This window comes from Centrocercus urophasianus, unplaced genomic scaffold, assembly GCF_019232065.1.
Source record: "Centrocercus urophasianus isolate 14NV4802_14NV808 unplaced genomic scaffold, USGS_Curo_1.0 seq_30, whole genome shotgun sequence".
Lineage (NCBI taxonomy): Eukaryota > Metazoa > Chordata > Aves > Galliformes > Phasianidae > Centrocercus > Centrocercus urophasianus.
The window spans coordinates 9,230,169-9,250,767 of record NW_024884867.1 but is presented as its reverse complement, the minus strand read 5'-3'; the positions used below and the strand labels follow the sequence as shown (position 1 = coordinate 9,250,767).

The window sequence follows — 20,599 nt, the reverse complement described above, 5'->3', positions numbered from 1 at the left end:
TTTGTCTTCCACTCTTTGAAACAGCATATGCGAGAGGCTGCTGAACGGCGGCAACAGCTGGAGTTGGAGCATGAGCAAGCCTTGGCTGTCCTCAACGCCAAACAGCAGGAAATTGAACTCCTGCAGAAGGTAAGCAAAGGAAATGAAAGTAAGATACAACGGCGAATTACAGTGATAAAGCACACATCACAGCAATCACTAGGGTTAAAGAAATTAAATCCACAGCTACATAACTAGTTCCTATTTTCACCCCAAAATCCCAGCCCGTCTTCCTTGCCTTTACATCAAGCTTGGGAATATTTTTGTATTCCTTAGAATAGAATCCAGCCTTAATTTTGTGGTAATTGAAATGCAGAGAATCTACTGTTCCCTTCTCAGTTTGATTAACTGGAACAGTTAATCGTTCTCATTGACATTGAGTTAGGATTTCTTTGGCTTCCTCTTCTTGTCACTGGTGAGTCACACTACTTTTTCCCTTATACTAGATTAATGCAACTCCTTCTCAAGGTCTGTACACGTAACAGTTGATCTTTTTCATGAACTAAATGGCTGTTTAAGTACTTCATTGTTAGCTTGTTCTTTGATTTGCAAGTAGACATATTTTATCACAGTGCATCTTCTCAATATTCATTATAATACATAAAAGCATGGTATTGAGTTTCACTTTTGCCAAAGTCATTTGAAGTTGGTTTGGTGTCAATACTAACGCTGATGTTTCCAATTGCTGGAGTAGATCAAAACACAGAAATAATAACACCAATGGTAATTTGAGTAAGTGTTGGCATGGACAGACTTTGTCAGCAGAGAAAAAAATGTACATAGCTACAGTTTTGCTTCCAACAGAATGTTTCGTTTGTCCAAAATCTTCCAGTTAATTTTCTTTCAGTCTTTTCTATTTTATCTATTAACCGTATTTTGAAACGTCAGTTTTAGCTGCATGTAACTGCCATTATTTGAACCTCCACATAGATTTTGAACTTAAACCTTTTTTGCTGGTGATGATGGTATTTTGGGATTTTGTTCATTTCCTTTTTTTTTTTCTTTGGTGGATTTGTGTGTGTGTGTGCATGCATGTGTTGTTTCTTGCCTTTCCATGCTCAAATTCTTTTCCACTGTGTCACTGTCATGATGGGATGAATCACAGAATTTTAGACTTTAAAAAAATGTGCATTACTAGCAGAGCCTGGATGCAGTTGCAGTCACATTTTGATATTATAAATAATAATTCATTCTCTTCTTTATATGTGTACAAACTCTTCAGATTATCAGCCTAAAAGGAAGAACGTAATATTGTTGATCCAAGTTTTGTGTTCATGGGAAATCAGGTGGTCTTCTCCAAGAAACCTTAATATAGGGTGGTTTGATGAAAAAGAGAGATAGCTATTGACACAGCTTTCCTAATCTTTTATCAAGAACTCATATTCTGGGTGGATTTTATTAAACTTGTAATGATGGATGGCACCAGGCTTTCTATTACCTGCTATGTTCACTAATGCTCTTTGAGCCATTATTTTATCAGGTGCTAGCAATAAGGTGCATCTGTAGTGCAGGAAGAAGTAGGACTGTGTGTCCAGAACCAAAACAGGTTTTATTACCGTGCATGACAGTGAAGCATAGCTTGAGTTTTTGTTGTGAATTTATGGTCTGACCAGCTTCTCTTCCAGCCAGCAAGCAAACATGATGGCCCTTGTGCATGAGAATAAGTTGTTACAGTTGTGTCAGTGTCCTTCGTTGCTCCAGATTAATCTAGAAAGTTTGTGAGGCATTGCCATGAATGAAGACATTTCTCTGATAAGAAATATTCTGAATGTGATCTTTGATATACAGCAGTGAGAAGTTAACAGGCAAAGTGTGTGCAGTGCACTGCCATCACCCTGATACAAAGGTTAATAAATAATTTTGCTCATCTTGGTCAAGCTTCAATAAAGAAGACAGTGAAAATTTAAACGGAAATAAAGCAAGGGCAAAAAGAGATACTGAGTGCTGCTTTTTTGTGTTTTTAAGGCTTAGACTTTTCATAAACAAAATTTGATTACTTCTGAGCTATTTAAAACAACCCCTCCATGCTATCATCGACTCCCTCTTTTTTCTTTGGGCCAGCTGATTGAAGTCTAGATGTTGTACTTCCATTTACAGACAAACTTTCTTATGGTTGTCTTTAAGCGTTTTGTAAGATTCATGCTTCATGTAAAGAATAAGTTTAATTTTTGTGTCACCTTTTTTAGCAGTGTGTTGAGCATGCTTGTCTTGGGCCAAATAAATACTGATGCTATTAACTTTCACTCAGATTCTGTCTCTGAAAATAAGGCAGATATTTTGATGGCTTAGAACTACAGTGCTGGAGTGGATTGCCCAAGCCAGCCCTCCAAGACTGTAGATAGCTTTGGATTTGAGTATATGGTATGCTGCTCTTTGTGGTTAGAATATACTGTATATGACATGACTAATTAGTTTTTCTTTTTATTTTTCTTTTGTTTTTTTTCCAATTTATATAAATAAGGCTCAGGTTGAAGCTAAGAAGGAACATGAAGGAGCAGTTCAGTTGCTAGAGGTAAGAAGATACCTTTTGTATTACTTGTGGTTATGGAGGTTTCATTCTGAAGGCAGTAACTGTATCATCACTTCTGAAAGATTTGATTCTTTAATCCTGCCTCTAATGCTATTGCTGTGTGCCACCCACTGTGGCCTTTCTTAACATTTCCCAACTGAGTGGGAATGAATGCTGGAATGTGTTTTTGGAATTTGCCAGTGACTAAAGCACTTATTAAGCAAACAGTGCTAAATAAATAAAGTTTTCAGAGATTATTCAGGTGGTATTCCTTGTATTCCCTTCCCAGGCAGCTGTTTAGAAATGCATGATGTTCCACAGTGCTGTATAAGATAGTGCATACAGCAGAAATCAAAAGGTCCCTACAGCAAACAGTTCCTTCCTAGATTTTTCAAAGCTAGACTCAACAGATTCTTTAAGTTCCAATTATATCGTTTGACTCACTTGGACAAGTTAAAGTGTCAGGAAATACAGATACAGAAGTAAATAACATGTTTTACATCCAGATTACCTTTTATTTCTTTTTTTCTTCACTTTTTCACACATAATAGGGTTTTTTTATGATCACTAGCAAAGTAGGTTTTTTTGCATGAGGAAAGGAAGAAGCATTAAATACATACTAATACTTAACATAAATTACTAATCTAAAGAACATACAATGCCACAGATCAAGTATAGCAAATGCATTTGTCAATTTTCACTTAAAAATCTGCTTTTAGTGGTTTTTTTGTTCTCATGGTAGTTTTTCTGTCTGTGTACCTATTGGTCATGTGCTAAATAAAGGTGATCTTTCTGATACATCAATAATCTCATAAAAAATGTTTAGTTACTTAAAGTAATATGTCCAGATGAAGGCTTTTGCTCATATGCTTTCATTATTATCATATATATTAAATTTGTGCCTTTAAGAATATAAGATAATAATTTAATGTCTGGTGGAAAGTATATGATGCAGGAAAATATGTAGAAACAAAGGAAGCAAGTGATTATTTACCTCCCTCAAGCTAAACAAAATTCCTATTTAGCTGATTTGTTTGCAAACTGATTTGCGTAACCCCATCAAGGTTTCTTAAGCTTTTGCTTTTTGTTGCCTTAGACTCATTGATTTTATTTGTTTATCTGCCTTTTGCAATTCAAGATCAGCAGTGATATTGATTTCTGAAACCTTTTATAGTGTGATTTGCGTTAATGCATGTTTGGTTTTTATACCTGTGAACTGTTTCAATGTATTTTACTTTGAAATGCCAAAACAAAAGTGTTCAGAACTGTCTTTATTTCTTTATTTCATATATCTTTGTTTACTGTGTCTTGTTTGGAATTTATTGCTTTGCCCTTCATCCAGAACACCCTGGACAGCATGCAGGTATTTTAGGGCGTATATTCTGCATTCCCTGTGCTGAATCCTGCACCTTTCCCCTTACAATGAATACATTAGTCCTGTCTAACCTTGCATGGGATGTGTGCTAAAACCATTGTTATGCAAGCATGCTTGGAATTGATTAGCCTGATAACAAATCATCAAAATCAGATCCTTTTTCTTCAAATATGATATGTTTCAATGAGGAATAAGGTACTGTTTCTGAAAGTAAAGTTCTGACAAGCATGCCCACTAAGAATGGTTTGATAGTTTATTCAAGACTGTAGCTTTCAGACTGTGGATTTTGTTTGAATTCAGATTGTTTTGTGATTTGTACAAAGGTTGTTTTATGTTTTCACCTTGGGTTGATTTATTAAGTCCCTTACTGAAAGCCACTGCTTCTACATAAACAGTTAAGCTATGAAATGAATTACCTGAATTCAAACTGTCCACTAGAAAGCTGGTCATCATCTTATCTGTCTTGTGCAAACAATATCTGTCTTGAAATAGATGAAGTCTGCTTTGTTTTGTATTAAGCTCACTGTATTTTATGAGAAACTTCCCAAGTCCTGAGTGAAGTACTTTCAGTATGGTCTGCAGTCAGGTGTGTCTTTTCATACAGAGACTGCTATAGGTGTGTTCAGTTTTAGCTAGATCAGGTACACTTTGTGTATTGAGATAGACTTTACAGGCAGTGCCATGATAAAGAACACAAATTCAGCTGTTCTGAGAGTGGGAGCACATGCTTAGTTCTGCACTGACATGTAAGCACGTGGGCTTTCAATAGGAGAGTGTGTCAGGCTAATGAGCAATGAGTCAAGCACCTCACTGAAGTCAAGAAACAAAGGTGGGTACAGGATGTCTCCTGTTAGTACTGCTGTGGATCTTATGTCAGTTTTACTTTATACAGTAACAGCTTTGTGCTCGCTTCTAAGTCTCGACTTCGTTTAAAAAGAAAAGCCAAAGAAGGCAAACACTGAGATGCAAATAATCTCTAAAATAATAAATAACACAATTTTAATTCTTTTTTTTTTTCAAAAATATGCTTTTATGACAGCCTTAGCATCTTGTTTGGGTCTGGATTGTGATGTTTTTATTTTTTATATTATGCTTGAGTTTCCATAACTGTCTAGAAGGGGCAGTACATATATTAAAGAACTGAGTAGCTTGTTCTGAAACTTCTCATTGGAAAGGGGAGGATCTAAAAACCTGAAGCATTTTACTGCATTGTCCATTTGATGTTCTTTTAAAACTGCATGTAGATGTCTTATTCATGCAGCGAAGTGACAAGTAGCAAAGGCTCACATTTCAGTTGCTGAAAACCACAGTGAAAATATAAAATCAAAGAAAGCACTTAATATTTGTGTAAAACTCCCACAGTATTTCTCTACAGTATTACTATGTTTCATAATCAGTCAGACAGATACACTGAGAGTTTTTAAACAGAATTAAATTAATCTGTATTTTTATCAGTTCAAAGAAATGGCATCCTCACAATTCATTGTAGCTGTAAAAATCTATTTATTACAAAAAAGGAACAAGCCAAAGCACAATCTTCAGTGAGAAATTTGGGCTTTTGTGTTCTTTCAGGGACTACAGGGAACATTTTGTTTATCTTTGGTTGTCTCAAGACCCTTGTAGTGGTGTTATGTAATATAGGTAGTTTTCTTCCTAGGTAGAATGTGCTTTTTTTTTTTTTTTTTCATATGAGCTGAGAAAATCTTCCACTTTCAAGAATAAGAAACTTTTAGTGCAGTTGAATGGATCTTATCAATATCCAGCCTTCCTTAGCACAGCTGCTTAACTAGGCATATGCAGTAAAGGGGATTTTAATGAAGGAATGTGATATTTGTTCATCATGAAGCACAAGATTAGGATATAACGCATCAGCTTTCCACAGAAGGAGCCTATTACTGCCTCTGTTGAACTGTGTCTGCTTGCAGTGTTTGGGTCATTGCACATGAGACACGAGTGCTCCCTGTGTCTCAAACATCAGTCTTTTGTCTGGCATATTTCCAGAATACAGGCCAAATGTTTTCCCCTATAAGAAAATGAGACCTCACAAATGACATTCGCAAGAATTTTGCTCGTTCTTCAGTTTTCTCAACAGGTATTCATTTATATACTCTTTCTTATCTCTCTGAACAATCTCACTGAGAGTTTTAGCTCTTCAGGAATGCTTGATAGTGTATGCAAGCAGGCTGCTTATAGGCACAGATTGGAATTTAAATGCACTGTATTAAAAACTTCAACATATTCTTAATTCAATTGATGCAGTAATTATTCAACTTTGGGTGAAATAAAAGGTAGCTTTGTGTTTTAGTCTCTTTGCCAATCTTACATTTTCTTAGAATTAAAGTTGTAGAGGAAATCCTGAGTTCCCAAGCTCTTTATTGTTCCTCTCAGCCAAGGAATCATTCTTTTCACTTATCCCCTCCATTTTTTCCATGTCAAGATTTCTTAGACTGTATGTAGGCAAATTTCACAAGTCAGCACAGAAACTTATCCTTGATTATGCTTTGTTACTTCCTGATGCCTCAGAATTAAACAGAAGTGTTTGCCCACAATGATATTTTTGTACTTCTCACAAGCTTGCAAACAATCTCCTCTTGATTGGTGTCTGGATTACTTCTGTGTGGTTTGGCACGTACCGTAAGGAACGTTATTTTTGAAAGGGAATTCAGCCAGTAGCTAATCCTACATTCTGCATGAAACACTGTTTTTTGCTGTTCTTGTTGGTTTTTAACATATAAATGTTTATTTAGTAATACAGGATGACTCAACTTATTAGTGAGGATGGGCAAACCTCAGAGAAATACCAAAGATTTTAAAAGTATTGGAAAAGAAAACAAAAGTCACAAAGCTATAGGTTCTGTCTGAAGGTGTTCTTGGCAATGATGTTCTTGGCACTGCCAAAAAAATACAATGAGGAATTTCCACTTTGGAAACTGGGAGTTAAGTATTTATCCCAATATTGCAGAGCTACTAAAAGGTTTTCTTCAAAATGTGAGAACTTAGGGGGATAAAAGAAAATGGAGACAAAAAAAAAAAAAAAAAAAAAGCCAAACAAACAGTGGGTGCGTTTATCTCAAGTAGTTTGCCTATCCTGGATTCCTGGTACTTAACAAAAATTGGCCCCTATTACAGCTTGCTCTGATCTCAGTTAAATGTCTGTGTTTTGTCTTGCTTGTGCAGGCCAAGGTCCGAGAGCTAGAGGAAAAATGCCGGACACAAAGTGAACAATTCAACCTCTTGTCCAGGGAGCTAGAGAAGTTCCGGCAGCAAGCAGGGAAGATTGACCTCCTCAGCAGCAACTCATTGACATCCTCAGATATCTCTGGTTCACCCAGTAAATCTTTATCCCAGTTAATGAATGGAATAGCCACTTCTTTAGGCAAAGGTAAGGACAAAGATTTTATTTGCAGGCTTGTTCTGCCCTATAGGCTTTAAGATGCCATTCAATTATGTAAATAGAGTTTGATTATACAAATGGAAGATAGAATTTGGACCTAGTCTTGTTTTATGACTTGATTCAATTTCAGAGTATTTCTTATACCTTTACTGAGATTGTTCTAGTTTTATTCAAGTACTGCTTGGAGCAAAATTATCTCTAATCATTCTTAGGAATCATGGTGAAAAACCTATTCAGTGTTAAAATGATATATTTCTTAAGAAAGTATTTACATACATATGTACATACAGCATAGAAATGGTTTGTTGGAAAACCTTTCCAGATTCAGGGCGAGGGTTGGTCTGCTATGTTGTTTAGTTATTCATGGAGAAAGAAAGAATAGAGACACCTGTGCTGTGTTAGCCATTGCATAAAAAGAAATTTGTGAGTAGGGGTGGGCAGTAAATGGGAAAACTGAATGGAACATTTTGAAAGACATGAAAATGTTTTTGGTTTAGTTGTTTGGTTTAGTTATCTGTAGTTACTTAATTAAACCATACAGATGCGTTTAAATTTTTTACCATGCTTTAATTGGCCGAACACTTAGCTGCTGGGTATCTCAGAAATCAAGAAGTTGCACAAAAATATTGTTGGTGTGAATTTTAGAAGAGTTGGAGAATGTAAAATTAGAAAAATAAATCTGTATTGGCGTTCTTATGCATGTATTGTGATGAATGCTCAATGGAGTGTGTTTTGCCCAGATCTGTTTTGAATTCTTGCTAAGCCATCACTGCCTGTTGCCAGAGGCAACTACTCCTCCTAACTACACATCTTTGTTAACTATTCATTATTCATAAGAATCTTCAAGGCAAGAAGTCACCTGAGGACACCTGAAGGGAACTGGCATATAAATTGTGTTGGACTCTGTGCAACAACCTAATGTTGTTGTTGAGGCTGAGAAATCTACTCACAAACAATTGAAACTTAATATCATCCATGATAGATGATTTTTTTACTACTATTTATACAAAGGAACACTCTCCTATTGCCAGGTAATTCTCATAGCTTACAGATTCCCCCAAAACTGTTTTAGAACAGATACAAAGAGGAACTGGACAGACAAAATAGCCTTTTCTTATTAGTATTATTTTTTCTTCCTAAGCTTCTAGGAAAATTCTGAGGCTTAGGGCCTAGAAATCACAAATCATTTCCCTACCACTGTAGATGAGTGCTTATTTTTGGTGAAGGGTGCTGTGCTCAGTGTGAAACCAACCCAAAAGGAGCCAAGGTGACATCCTTCTTTCATTTCGCTTCAATAACTTAGTACTTTGTGTGGCTTAGATTTTGAAATACAAAATGTTAGCTGTTAGTGGACTGACTGCTGTGGTACATATGACTCTGTAGGCTTTTCTGGAGCTGCAAATCATAGCCATGTGGATATTAAAGTGCATTAAACAGGGAATTTAAAAGAGCATCTGATGGCTGTAAGAATTCAGTAGAAATTTCCTTAATAACAAGAGGATTAGCTGTTGATGTCTCCAGAGATAAGATTTTCAAACAGATAAATATTTTAAAGTTAAGGTAATCAAGTATGGAAATGTCCATTTAACAACTCTTGAAAGTCTGGTCTGTATCTCTGGAGTTCATGTAAATGGCCCTGGACCTCACATAAAAATCAACAGAAGTTTATGGGGTCCTGAGTCAGCCTTTCCATGCTACTTACTATTTATTCTCAAGTACTAATAGAAATAGAAGACAAACAAAACAAAAATCCAGCAAAAAGTGCTTGACTGGAAACACAAAAAATACAAGATCTGTTCTAAAGACATTTTAGAGCCTTAATCTGTGCATTTTAACCTACTGATTTTTATTCTTCTTAGAGTTCAGGGCTTGCAGCACTGGAGTATAAATGTCAGAAATACTTGATGATATTTGCTCTCAGTATAAGCGCAGTGGTAACAATAAAATGGTGCTTAAAGAAATGGGCAGGGTGTCTGATTCTCAAAATCAACTATTCTGAAGTAATGATGGTAGTGCTGCAGCAAGTTCTTCAAACAAGAAGAATAATTGTTTGTATTGTGTGTGAGGAAGAAAAGAACGTGGGGAAACGCAAGGACAGCTTTCAAAGCAAATGATGGAAATGAGATCAGTCTATGACCAGCTGCTTTGCCTTAATTGGTGATGTTTTTAATGTCTCAGGAAATGGAATAACCTAGCCAGAATAGATTAGAACATTAAAGATTCACTCTAAACATATATTATTGTCACAATCCAATAGAAAAACCTTCAAGATTTATTATTCATCAGATAAAAGGTGCATTTAAATGGCCTTTCTAGATCATTTATGTAGCCCATAATGAACCAGTGGTCCCATAAATAAAATGGCATGTCTAATTGTACTGCATGTATGGTCAGCTTCAGTTCTCTCTGAGTAATTTAAATTAAGTCTGGAGCTCTTCCTTGCCTCTTTTCTTGAAAGGATGTTCAGATTTCCTTGACAGATATCTGCCAGTCATGACAAAATAACAGCTATTTGATGGTCTGTGGATTTTACAAGATTTTACACACAAGAAATGTGGCTTTTTTTTTTTTTTTTTTACATTATTTAATATTTCAAGGAAGAAGATACATTTCCAGAAACTACTGTGTTTTCTTAAGAACTGATTCCTTGCATTTTTCCTTTCTAACTGTTAGTTTTGTTCTTAATGCAAAAACAAAGGGGAAGATTTTTTTTTTTTTTTTTTATAATGATTTCTAAAATACAGAAAAAAAATAACCCCTTGTTGTTATTTACCAGTGTTTCTTTTGAAAGCAATCATTTATTCAGTTTTGTTCATGCCAGGTCATGAAAGTCCTTCTGGAAGTCGTTGTGTAATTTCGGAGTTTATTCGTCCCCTTCAAATATCTGGAGACAAACCAGAACAGTTGTCAGTCAAACCTACATTCCTGTCAAAGTCAAGATCTGGTACCCCAAGATGCAGATTTGATTCAGACGTGAGTCTTCTTAAATTTCTTGCTGGAAATACATGGTATGGGGCCAGGATCTCTCTTCTTCAGAGACTGATGCAGGATCATCCACCCACTTTTAAAGAGAAAAGACATGAAAATTCGTATTTTTCTGGGACAAATTGTGATTGTGAGCAGTGGGAATTTCACGAGACTTTCAGAGTCTTAGAACTCTATGGATGTATCTAAGGCTTATTCACAGTTAAATACAGATGTGTCCCTACCAAGATGAAATGTGGGAGAATTAACTGCTTTTGAATAGGCTGCAAAAAAAAAAAAAAAAAGCAGTCCATATTAGTCAAATCAGAAAAGGTAGATTAACAGTGAGATTTAGGGAAGCAGAACTAACAGCAAGAAACAGAAAACGTGCATGTCAGATTTAATTCCATCTTTCTATTATTTTTGAGTTATCTCACTGAAAATGTCAAGACCACTTTTGCGGTGTTGCTCATTGTGTGCCTTCTTGAGTGTAATTATGTGATGCAAGCAAACAGAAATTAAGTCCCATTTTTTTAATAGGTATCAGGCATGGGAGGAAGTGTATGGATAAAATCATTAGGAAATAGTCTTTTAAGAAAATAAAATCTAACAGTGGGACACTGCTCTAAAGTCTTACATAATACTATAAAAAAAAGAAAGATATTTTGTGAAATTCTCTCTGCAACTTCTCTGTTCTTAGTAACAATCTTCTGGAATAAGCATTGGGTAAGTTATGAGCTTTTAGACATCAGGACAGTTACCCTTCAAAAGCTGCCCTGCGTCTCCAAAGCGACGTGGGGGAGAACACTTGATAGCTGTTGTTGTCCACTGAAAGTGGTGCGTTGGCAGGATGGTGTGTACTGTGCTTTCCTAGCAAGCTAACCCATCTCTTAAGAGTTAATTCAGAAGAAAGGTGACTTGCTTCAGTGTTTTTCTGGGGCACCTTTGGTCCATACTGGCAACCAAGCAGGGACACGTTTAGGCCAGAAAGTTATATTTCAATATTCACTCTGTCCAGACTGTAAAATGATCATCCAGTTTTGGACGATTTACCTGTTTGACTCTAATGTTAATCCTAGTATCCCCACCTTAATGAAAGTCCTCCAGATCTTACAGGAAAAGTTCATTTTTCCTGAATGAGTTCAAAGTAAAGCATGAAATAAGTAAAGTACATCCCTCACTATCTTTTTTACTTACTAAATGATAAACAACCAGTCTGTATTTGGGTCAGTTCTGCAAGCTTTTGAGGAAAATTAATGTCTAGACTCTGATCTTATCTGAATCTTTAGGATGTACCAAGAAATAGTTCAATTTCTTTACCGTGCTGGAATTTGAATTACAATTGCTTTATATTCTAAACCTTTGTAAGTAAAATTAACTGATTTTGATTCATATCAATGTGAATTTTCTCTTCTTAATTACATGTGCTTCGATTTTTTTTTTCATCTGTCAGGAGAATGATGCATGGAACTTTTAGAACTAAATCTTTTTTGTCTTTTTTTCTTTTACAGATGGATAATGATCAGAATTCCAATACCTCGAAGCAGAGATATTCTGGGAAAGTCCATCTTTGTATTGCACGTTATAGGTAACAAACATCATTAGCTGGAGCCAGTTCTTGTTCCTGGTCAAAAACCCAAGTGCGAGAACATTTTTAGCAGTGAAGTTTTGGCAGGTGGATCTACAATCAATGTCCCTGCTTTCTTTGAGCACTCTTTGAATAGTTAAGTAACAGGCTGCAGCTATTCACACTAGAAAATGGAGAAGATAAGGACTGGAAGAGACCTCCCGAGTGATATCTCCTTAATTCACTTTTCAGAATGGAAATTTAGGCCAGGGTTATATATTTAAAAAAAAAAAAAAAAAAAAAAAAAGACTGAATTACCATCTAAGGTAGCCTTAGAACTGTACACCTCACCTTTTTCACGTTAGTATCCAGTTATGTGGGGGTCGTAAGTATATATGCATGTTTTTCATCTGTACTTCTTTGCAGCTACAACCCTTTTGATGGACCAAATGAAAATCCAGAAGCAGAGCTCCCTCTTACAGCAGGAAAGTACCTTTATGTGTATGGAGATATGGATGAAGATGGCTTTTATGAAGGTAGGTTTTTGAATCTGTGTATTCATGCTAATTGATGCAGATTTAAATCAGTTCACCTGTCAAACACACTCCCTGTGCTCTCCTTCATCTACTATCAAATCAGTTGCTAAAATTAGCCCTATCATCATTATGTTAATTAACAGAGTTTCTGTACCAACAAAGCCGCTCTTTGCAGGCAGAGCTAACTATAAGACATTTTATATTGCCAGCTTTTCCTGCTTGGTAGATTTAAGGTGACAAGAAAGCTTACTGGCAGTTCTGGGTTTTTGCTACACTAAATTTTTACTTTGTCAAACTCCAAATGCTGTTTGTGTACAGTTTTCACCTCTATCTTATCCACTTACCACAGGACATTAACATGCAAGGGCTGTGCTCCTCAAGGACTTCAGTGACATTTTTCTTTCTCACCAGGGGAGCTTCTAGATGGACAGAGAGGACTGGTCCCTTCGAATTTTGTGGATTTTGTTCAAGACAATGAGACCCGTTTATCGAGCACATTAAGCAGTGAACAAGATCAGAATTTCATCAACCATTCGGGTTCTACTTTGGAAGGAGATACCCTGGAGATAAGTCCACCAAGTCACATAGACTCTAGCGTAATCAGCAACGGTGCAGGGACTCTGGATGTGAACATTGATGAAATTGGAGAAGACATTGTGCCTTATCCTAGAAAAATCACCCTTATTAAACAACTAGCCAAAAGTGTCATTGTGGGCTGGGAGCCGCCAGTAGTGCCACCCGGATGGGGAACCATTAACAGCTATAATGTTCTGGTTGACAAAGAAGTACGGATGAACATAGCCTTGGGAAGCAGAACGAAAGCTCTTATAGAAAAGCTTAACATTTCTACTTGTACGTACCGAATCTCAATTCAGAGCATTACAAATAAGGGTAACTCAGATGAACTGCAGTGCACTTTGTTAGTTGGGAAGGACGTCGTTGTAGCCCCCTCTAATCTCAAAGTGGACAACATAACCCAGATTTCTGCTGAGCTGTCCTGGCTCCCTACAAATAGTAATTACAGTCATGTCATTTTTCTTAATGAAGAAGAGTTTGACATTGTCAAAGCTGCTAGCTACAAGTACCACTTTTTTAATTTGAAACCCAATATGGCCTACAAGGTGAAAGTCATGGCAAAGCCCCACCAGATGCCCTGGCAGCTTCCCCTAGAACAACGAGAAAAAAAAGAAGCCTTTGTGGAATTTTCTACGTTGCCAGCAGGTTTGGTATCTTTCTCCCTAACTCTCCAGTTATGTTTCTGTAAAAATTCCAGATAAAATAGCCTACCCTTTGCTTTATGCTGTAATCAGTGTCGCTTTCGTGAACAGGCTGTGGACTATTTGATTGCTTAATGGTACCTATGACTCATTCCTCTCCTGTATTACTCCCCTTCTTGTTCCTTGGTACATTTTGGGAAGGTAAGTTAGAGAAAGACATGCAGAACATCATCACGTGCTAGAATATATTTATCAGAATAATCTCGACTTGTTTTTAATTAGTTTAGTTACAGTAGTTCTGTTAGCAATTTATTTTTGTTCGTATGGGCAGCTCTGGACAGAAACAATTATTATTCTAGCATGTTATTTGTGTATCCAGATGCACTTTTTATGGAGATGATCCATTTCTTCCCTGGAATAGAAAACAGTATAGATAGCTTAGAGGATCACAGTGATTTAGGGGTGATACAGATGAGTTTTGGTTGTGTGGCTGTAATCACAGGTACAGTTTGAATTTGTGGAGGTAGTGAATCGGTTGTGTTTTGAAAAATCAGGGCCTTTTTTTTCCCACCTTGCTTTTACATTAGAGATGTAGATAAATTATGAGTCTTCTCCCAGTGAACTGTGATGTAATGTTGAAGACTAGAGCTGAAATAGTGTACTGCATTGAAAGAGTAATGTCATGATTTTGGAATGTATGGTAATACCTAAAAATATGAACATCTCTTCTTATAGACTTGTCTAATCAAAGACAATTAGGACATTTACTTTATATTCATACTTCTAGAGCACTGAATGCCCCTGAAACAGAGACAGTCAAGCACAAGTGACTCCTGGCAAGTGAAATTCCAATGACATCTACAGTGCAGTGTGTTGTTTGACTCCCTGCTGGGATTCAATTCCAGCAAGGGAACTGGAATTATTTCTGGCCTCTTCCTTGGGTTGAGTGACTTACATGTAAGGACACATGCAGGACAGTTGGTTGAACTGAGAGAAGGAATTAAGCTTGTATGTTTTGTATTTGGGCATTTACTGTTTTGTTTTCAGTCATTTCAGTGGGATAAGTGGTGATACTATTGCAGCATCTGCTAGGAGGAGAGCATTTTCAACTTTGGACCTGGGAGATGTTGCCCGTACGGTGAATTAAATTTGTTTGACTTCTTTGTTATTTGGGAAATGCCTTTCGAGTGAGATTTTTTCAGGCCAAACTCTTAAGAGTCTTTAACTCCCTCTAGTTGCTGAAGCACGCTAAAGCAATAATGACATGTTCTCTGTTGAGATGCATTGCATTTTATTAAACCAATCTCTGTTACAGGCTACAAAGGTAGAAATAAACTCTCTGGAGGTTGTTTGTTTGAGAGAATGGAAGAAAGGTGTCGTCTCCTGCAAAAGCAGATGAATGTCACTGACAGAGACAAGATACTGGAATAGATCAGTTGCCTTCTTCCTGTAAACTGAAGAATTATGCTGAATTGCTAATACAGGCTGTCAGCAAAATAGGGAAGATGAAACTGGCTCCTAATTCAAAATCTTATTTTGGGAAAAAAGTCAGTTAGGTTAGATTTACTGCTTTGGTCTTGCTAGTTAAAAATACACTAGGTGCAATGGATGTTATAGGGAAAAAAATGATGTTCTGCCTATGGTGTCATGAACATGACCAGAACTTTATTTCCAAGGATGAAAGGCAGTGATAACAAACCACTGAAATGCACTGATGGTTTGCGAGTGTATCTGGAGGATGAGGCTTGTTTGATATTTGCACTTGTATGATGATCTGTTTGGCAGCAGTGAATGCACACAGAATATTTGTAACTTTCTCTCTCAGTAGATGAACAGAAATTGGAGGTGCTTTGTTCACTGGAAAAAGCAAACTCTCAGCTGCTAAGGTTTGTGTTCTCCCAGCTATTACCCAGGTGTGGCTGCAGCTGAAACCTGCTTCGGAAATGTTTTATCATGAAGCACTTCCCAGTGTTTGATTATTAAATAACAGAACAGGATGCCTGAAATATTCATGAACTAATAAACCATGATGTTTCACTTAGGTTCCTGTCCAAAGTAGAGCTATTTATAGTAGCTTGATAACGTCTTTTAATTAAGGATGTACTTGGTGTACTATTTCTCTAATGTATGCTAAATGCCTTAAAAGGTTAGTAGATATACATTTTTATTCAGTGCAGATAAAAGATGTTGAATCCAGTTGTCTTTAACCAACATGCTGCTGATTGAAAAGGTTCCAGTTCTGCCTTGCATCCAGTGCACCTTAGTGTCAATGTGCTTCTGACCTGTGGATCTTGACTTGGAGGCACTGATGGTCACTGATGGAAGCAGAATACCAAAGTCATTTCTGTGAATGCCACATGCATTCAGTGCAAAGATACCCAAAAGTCACTTGCTGTCACTTGCAGCCATTTTTCATTAACAGTGTCATTCTGGGTGCCTTTTCCCTCACATTTGTCTATTAACATTTCTGTTCAAAGTAAGTAGCAGTTATGCAGCCTGGTGGGATAAAAATTGGAGCAAAGTGCAACGCAATTGCAAACTATGTTGTAAATAGAGCTTAGCTAATGTCTGTAAGGCCCAGGATCAGTTCATGTTGAGTGTAAGCTTCTGTTTTTACACTGTAACTCAACAATGATACTTTGTCTTCTTGAAAAAAATAAGTGCTTTGAGGTCTGTAGTTTCCAACTCTGAAACTCATCTACGGACTCCAGTCTAAGGCTCACTGATGACCAGTCTTGCATGTCTTAGGTCCTCCAGCTCCACCTCAAGATGTTACTGTCCGGGCCGGGTCCACCCAAGCAACCATACAGGTGTCCTGGAAGCCACCAGCCCTGACAGCAACAGGGACCTCCCACGGTGCCAATGTCACAGGCTATGGTGTTTATGCAAAAGGTCAACGGGTGAGTTCCAGCATTACAGGTACCATCTGCGTTAGGTGAATTTCTGCTGGCAGGCAAAGGTGGCAATAAATGTGTGATGGCACTTCAATGTCTGCTATGCTTTCTTGCTTTTTATCAGTACTTGTTCTTTTGTTTGTGCTATTTGATCATTAGCACCCTTTCTGTACGCATTTCAGCTTTTGGACAGAAGAGTTGGAAAGAATTAAGAAGGCTGGTGCTAATTGTTGTGGTGCCCTAACTTTCACTCCATGTTAAAACGTTGAAGGGAGGGTAACATATCTTCGAGCTAGTATGTTGCTTATTTGTGTACACAGGTGGCAGAGGTGATCTTTCCAACAGCAGAGAACACGTTGGTGGAGCTAATGAGACTAAGAAGTCTTGAAGCAAAGGAAATTACTGTTCGAACACTCTCTGCACAAGGGGAATCAGTGGACTCTTCTGTTGCTGCCATTCCATCTGACCTACTGGTGCCTCCATCCCCTCTCCCCAGAACTGCTCCCAAATCTAAGCCATTAGCAAGTGCCGGAGCCCCAGAAACCAAAGAAGAACATTTAGGTCCACATGTAAAAATAGATGAGTCATGGGAGCAGACTCGTTCAGCATCCCCTGTTCATGGGCACACACTTGAACCGCCTGTCCCTAACTTTCACAGCTCACTTCAGGGGAGAAGATCTCCATCGCCTAACCGAATACTCCCTCAACCTCAAGGCACACCTGTCCCAAACACTGTTGCAAAAGCCATGGCAAGAGAAGCTGCGCAGCGAGTTGCAGAGAGCAATAGGGTAAAGACCAACTTTTTTCTTGCAGCTTTTAGGGCTTGCTTTATTCATTGTAGGGCTTTCCATCAACTATACTTTTTTTTGGAGTATGAACCTTACTTAGCTTCTAATAAATTCCCAGACCTGAAGATCAGTGTTTTGAGAAGCTGTATATTAAAATTCTGTTGTATCTTCAGCAAATATGCCTTTAACCATACAGAGCATCGATCAACCTTTGACCAACAGTAGAAGCTTCATAGCTGTACTAGAAATGTTTCCAGAAAATAATTCTGGGACGGGTTGGGGGAGAATGGGGAGGAAGCCTTTCCTAAAAGGTTAGTCAGGAAAACTAACATTGCTTTAAACCATGAGTATATTAAAGCATTGTGCTCGTGAGTTTTTATGCCTTATTTAGCCATTTCTCCATTGGTTGCAAGATGAAGTCATCTTTACAATTTTCCATTTTTTGTTGGTTTGATAGATGGAGAGGAGGAGTGTTTTTAGTGAAAGGAGCAATGCAGCACAGTACGCTAACTCAGATGATGAGGAAGATGGATATGATTCTCCTAATGTCAAAAGGAGGGGGGCTTCAGTTGATGATTTCTTGAAAGGATCAGAACTTGGAAAGCAAGTGAGTAACCTGGTCTTTTTATTGTGTCAGTTATTTAATATGACATGAGTTATTTTGTGAAGCTCAGCATGATCTTCAGGGCAACTAATTATTGTAACCATACTGGTATAATTGTGTCATTTAGTGTCATCTTTACGTGGAGTGGTTTCCATTTATTTTTTTTTAATACATCCAATCATGCTATGCTTACAAAATGTGCTCATGAGTGAGATGCATCTTTACATCTGTATACAATTAAAATGGTTCTAGATGCAAAGAGACCAAGATTTTTTATCAGGCCTAGTGATCTCACTAAGAAGGCTCAGTGTGAACTGTGTATAGTGTTTGTAGTGGGACTAAGATAAAATTAGGTTTTTTTTATGTTAACAAATATATGTATGTTTGTACTTGACCAAGTTAAACAAACTTGGGCATATCTACTGTAAGCATACTAAGTTGCTGCAAGTAGACCTTAGATCATCCAAAGATTATTTGGAATGTGTCTGCTTTAATGAGCTCTAAAAACCAATACAGACAGCTTGGATATGAACATTGAAAGTCAGGGAACCCTTAGATTTATGTTCTTTGAAGCCTAAAGAGATTAAACTTTGCTATCTACTAGTTACATCCTCAAGGCCAGATTTGAAATCTACCTGGCTTCAAGCCTTCTCAGATATAATTAGAATGTTGTGTGTGTGTGTGAGGCTGAAAGAATTCCTCATCGCTTTAAAACACTGAAAATGTGCTCTGAGGAACAGCAGCCAGATTATATCTTGTGAAACAGCTGCAGTGTGTTAAGTGCAAATTGATTATTAAACGTTTGCAGCTTAGTGAGATACACCTATTTGAAGTTTAGTTGCTCATTTACGTTGTTTATGAAAGATCACTTTTACCATGTGGTTTGTTAGTAAAGAAATAATTGGAAAAAAATGGAGAGACGTAATCTGTGGTGGTTTTCTCCATAAGAAATTATTAGTTTGATATTTTTACTGTAATGCCTTTGTGCTGCTGGTATCTTCAAGAATTGCTATTCTGTATTCCGATCTGTAATCAAATGTCTCAGGATTTGTATCAGTTTGCTTGCCTTAATTTATAGATGAGTGGAAAAAAAGACCTGCAGATAGATGCAAGTGATGTTAAGGTTTTTCTTCAAGTGTTTGATGAGCATTAGATATGGCCACTCATGGAGATCCTTCATGTTTGGTGTTTTGTGTTTTGGAGGTGGAAATATAGATTTTAGACTCCTCAATTTGAACATGTCCCATGAGGAAGGGTAGCATGGATCAGAGATCTGAAACAGTTCAGTTATTGCATGTGAAGTTTGTGTGCCCTTTTCCATACAGATTATACAGATACAGATCTTAGGCAGAACTGCACAATTGTTCCTTATATAATACGTCCTAGTTACGTTTCATGATTTATTTTATCTAGTGCTTGTATTAAAAGATTTCTTTAAATAATTGGGTGGCTGTTTAGCAGGACTCTACTGTTGTTAGTACCACACTAGATAAGCTGTGGAGGCAACTTGCTAGGTGTGATGGTCCAAGCAAGCATGGATTTATTGCAGCAGTTACTGGCATTGGATAATCTGTGAGAGTTTTTTATTTTATGATTTATTTTGTGATCTCAAGATGTTTTACTGCAGACATTCAGCTTCATTTTAAAATGTATCCTTGGAAATACAATGAGTTTAGTTTATGATCTGGTTTGTTGGACATAGCACTCTGGCTAAGCAGGAATTAAACCAAGGCCACACCTGCTTAACAGTTTAGTAGCAATTTAGTGAGACATATATTTTCCTCTTTATCTTCCATCTAACTGGAACTTAAAATATTCAAACTAGTTATAAAAGGCCATTACAACTGTAGCCAGTCCATTCCTGCAATGTTTAACAGAATGAAAGCTTCAAATTCCATCAGCTAGCTATATTATACAATGATGGTAACATGCTGCAATAATTAAGTGCTGATCACTTTTAAATCATTATGTGATGTAACAAACAGCTGTGAAGAACAGATGATATGTGAATTATCCTAGGGCTTTTACAATTTGGTCAGCAAGTCTACTGATGCATGAAGGACCTCTTTAGAGGAATTTCATCAGGACTAAAGCTAGATCTGATGCTCTGAATGCATCTTTTTGGATCACCTATGGATTTGAGACTGGGTTTCTTGAATTAAATGGGAGCATAAATGGAAAAAAAAGGTTTTATTCATAAAACAAAAGAGCAACCTGCATGATGTCATTTACATGCAGTATTACTGTGATGTTCAAACCAAGGAAGTACTTCTGTTCCTCATAAGTGGTGCACAAGGAATTTTAATTTCAGTCATTAAAGATTTTTCTTTCTCACTCTGCTGAATAGCCCCACTATTGCCACGGCGAAGACTACCATACAGAGAGCAGCAGAGGTTCTGATTTGTCTGATATTATGGAGGAAGACGAGGAAGAGCTGTACTCTGAAATGCAGCTGGAGGATGGAGGAAGACGGCGAGTCAGTTTGACTTCACACAATGCACTTAAGGTAAGTGTGACTGCAGGGAAACCTTAAGAATACCTCCGTGGTTTTTTTCTTCCTTCAAAGCACTTTTTCAGTCAATTATGGATTTTGAAGAAGATTAAAAATAAGTGCTGTGTAGACTTAGAATTTGTTTCTTCTCTTTTCTTTTTTTCCCCTCTCCATTGTTGGATATCTACTCTTGTAGCTAGTTGACTGTTTTTCTATATGAA

General features: G+C 37.2%; 1 protein-coding gene across 1 annotated transcript in view; it reads left to right on the top strand.

Annotated features, from left to right (window-relative positions):
- The window catches only part of RIMBP2 (RIMS binding protein 2), a 114,622-nt gene that overhangs the window by 71,771 nt on the left and 22,252 nt on the right, over window positions 1-20,599 (top strand). The window contains exons 9-19 of the mRNA XM_042828615.1: window positions 25-129; window positions 2,501-2,551; window positions 7,101-7,305; window positions 10,124-10,290; window positions 11,793-11,869; window positions 12,275-12,384; window positions 12,796-13,605; window positions 16,350-16,501; window positions 16,816-17,283; window positions 17,741-17,890; window positions 20,235-20,393. Of these exons, the coding sequence (XP_042684549.1) occupies window positions 25-129; window positions 2,501-2,551; window positions 7,101-7,305; window positions 10,124-10,290; window positions 11,793-11,869; window positions 12,275-12,384; window positions 12,796-13,605; window positions 16,350-16,501; window positions 16,816-17,283; window positions 17,741-17,890; window positions 20,235-20,393 (2,454 nt within the window). The remainder of the gene's footprint in view (window positions 1-24; window positions 130-2,500; window positions 2,552-7,100; window positions 7,306-10,123; window positions 10,291-11,792; window positions 11,870-12,274; window positions 12,385-12,795; window positions 13,606-16,349; window positions 16,502-16,815; window positions 17,284-17,740; window positions 17,891-20,234; window positions 20,394-20,599) is intronic.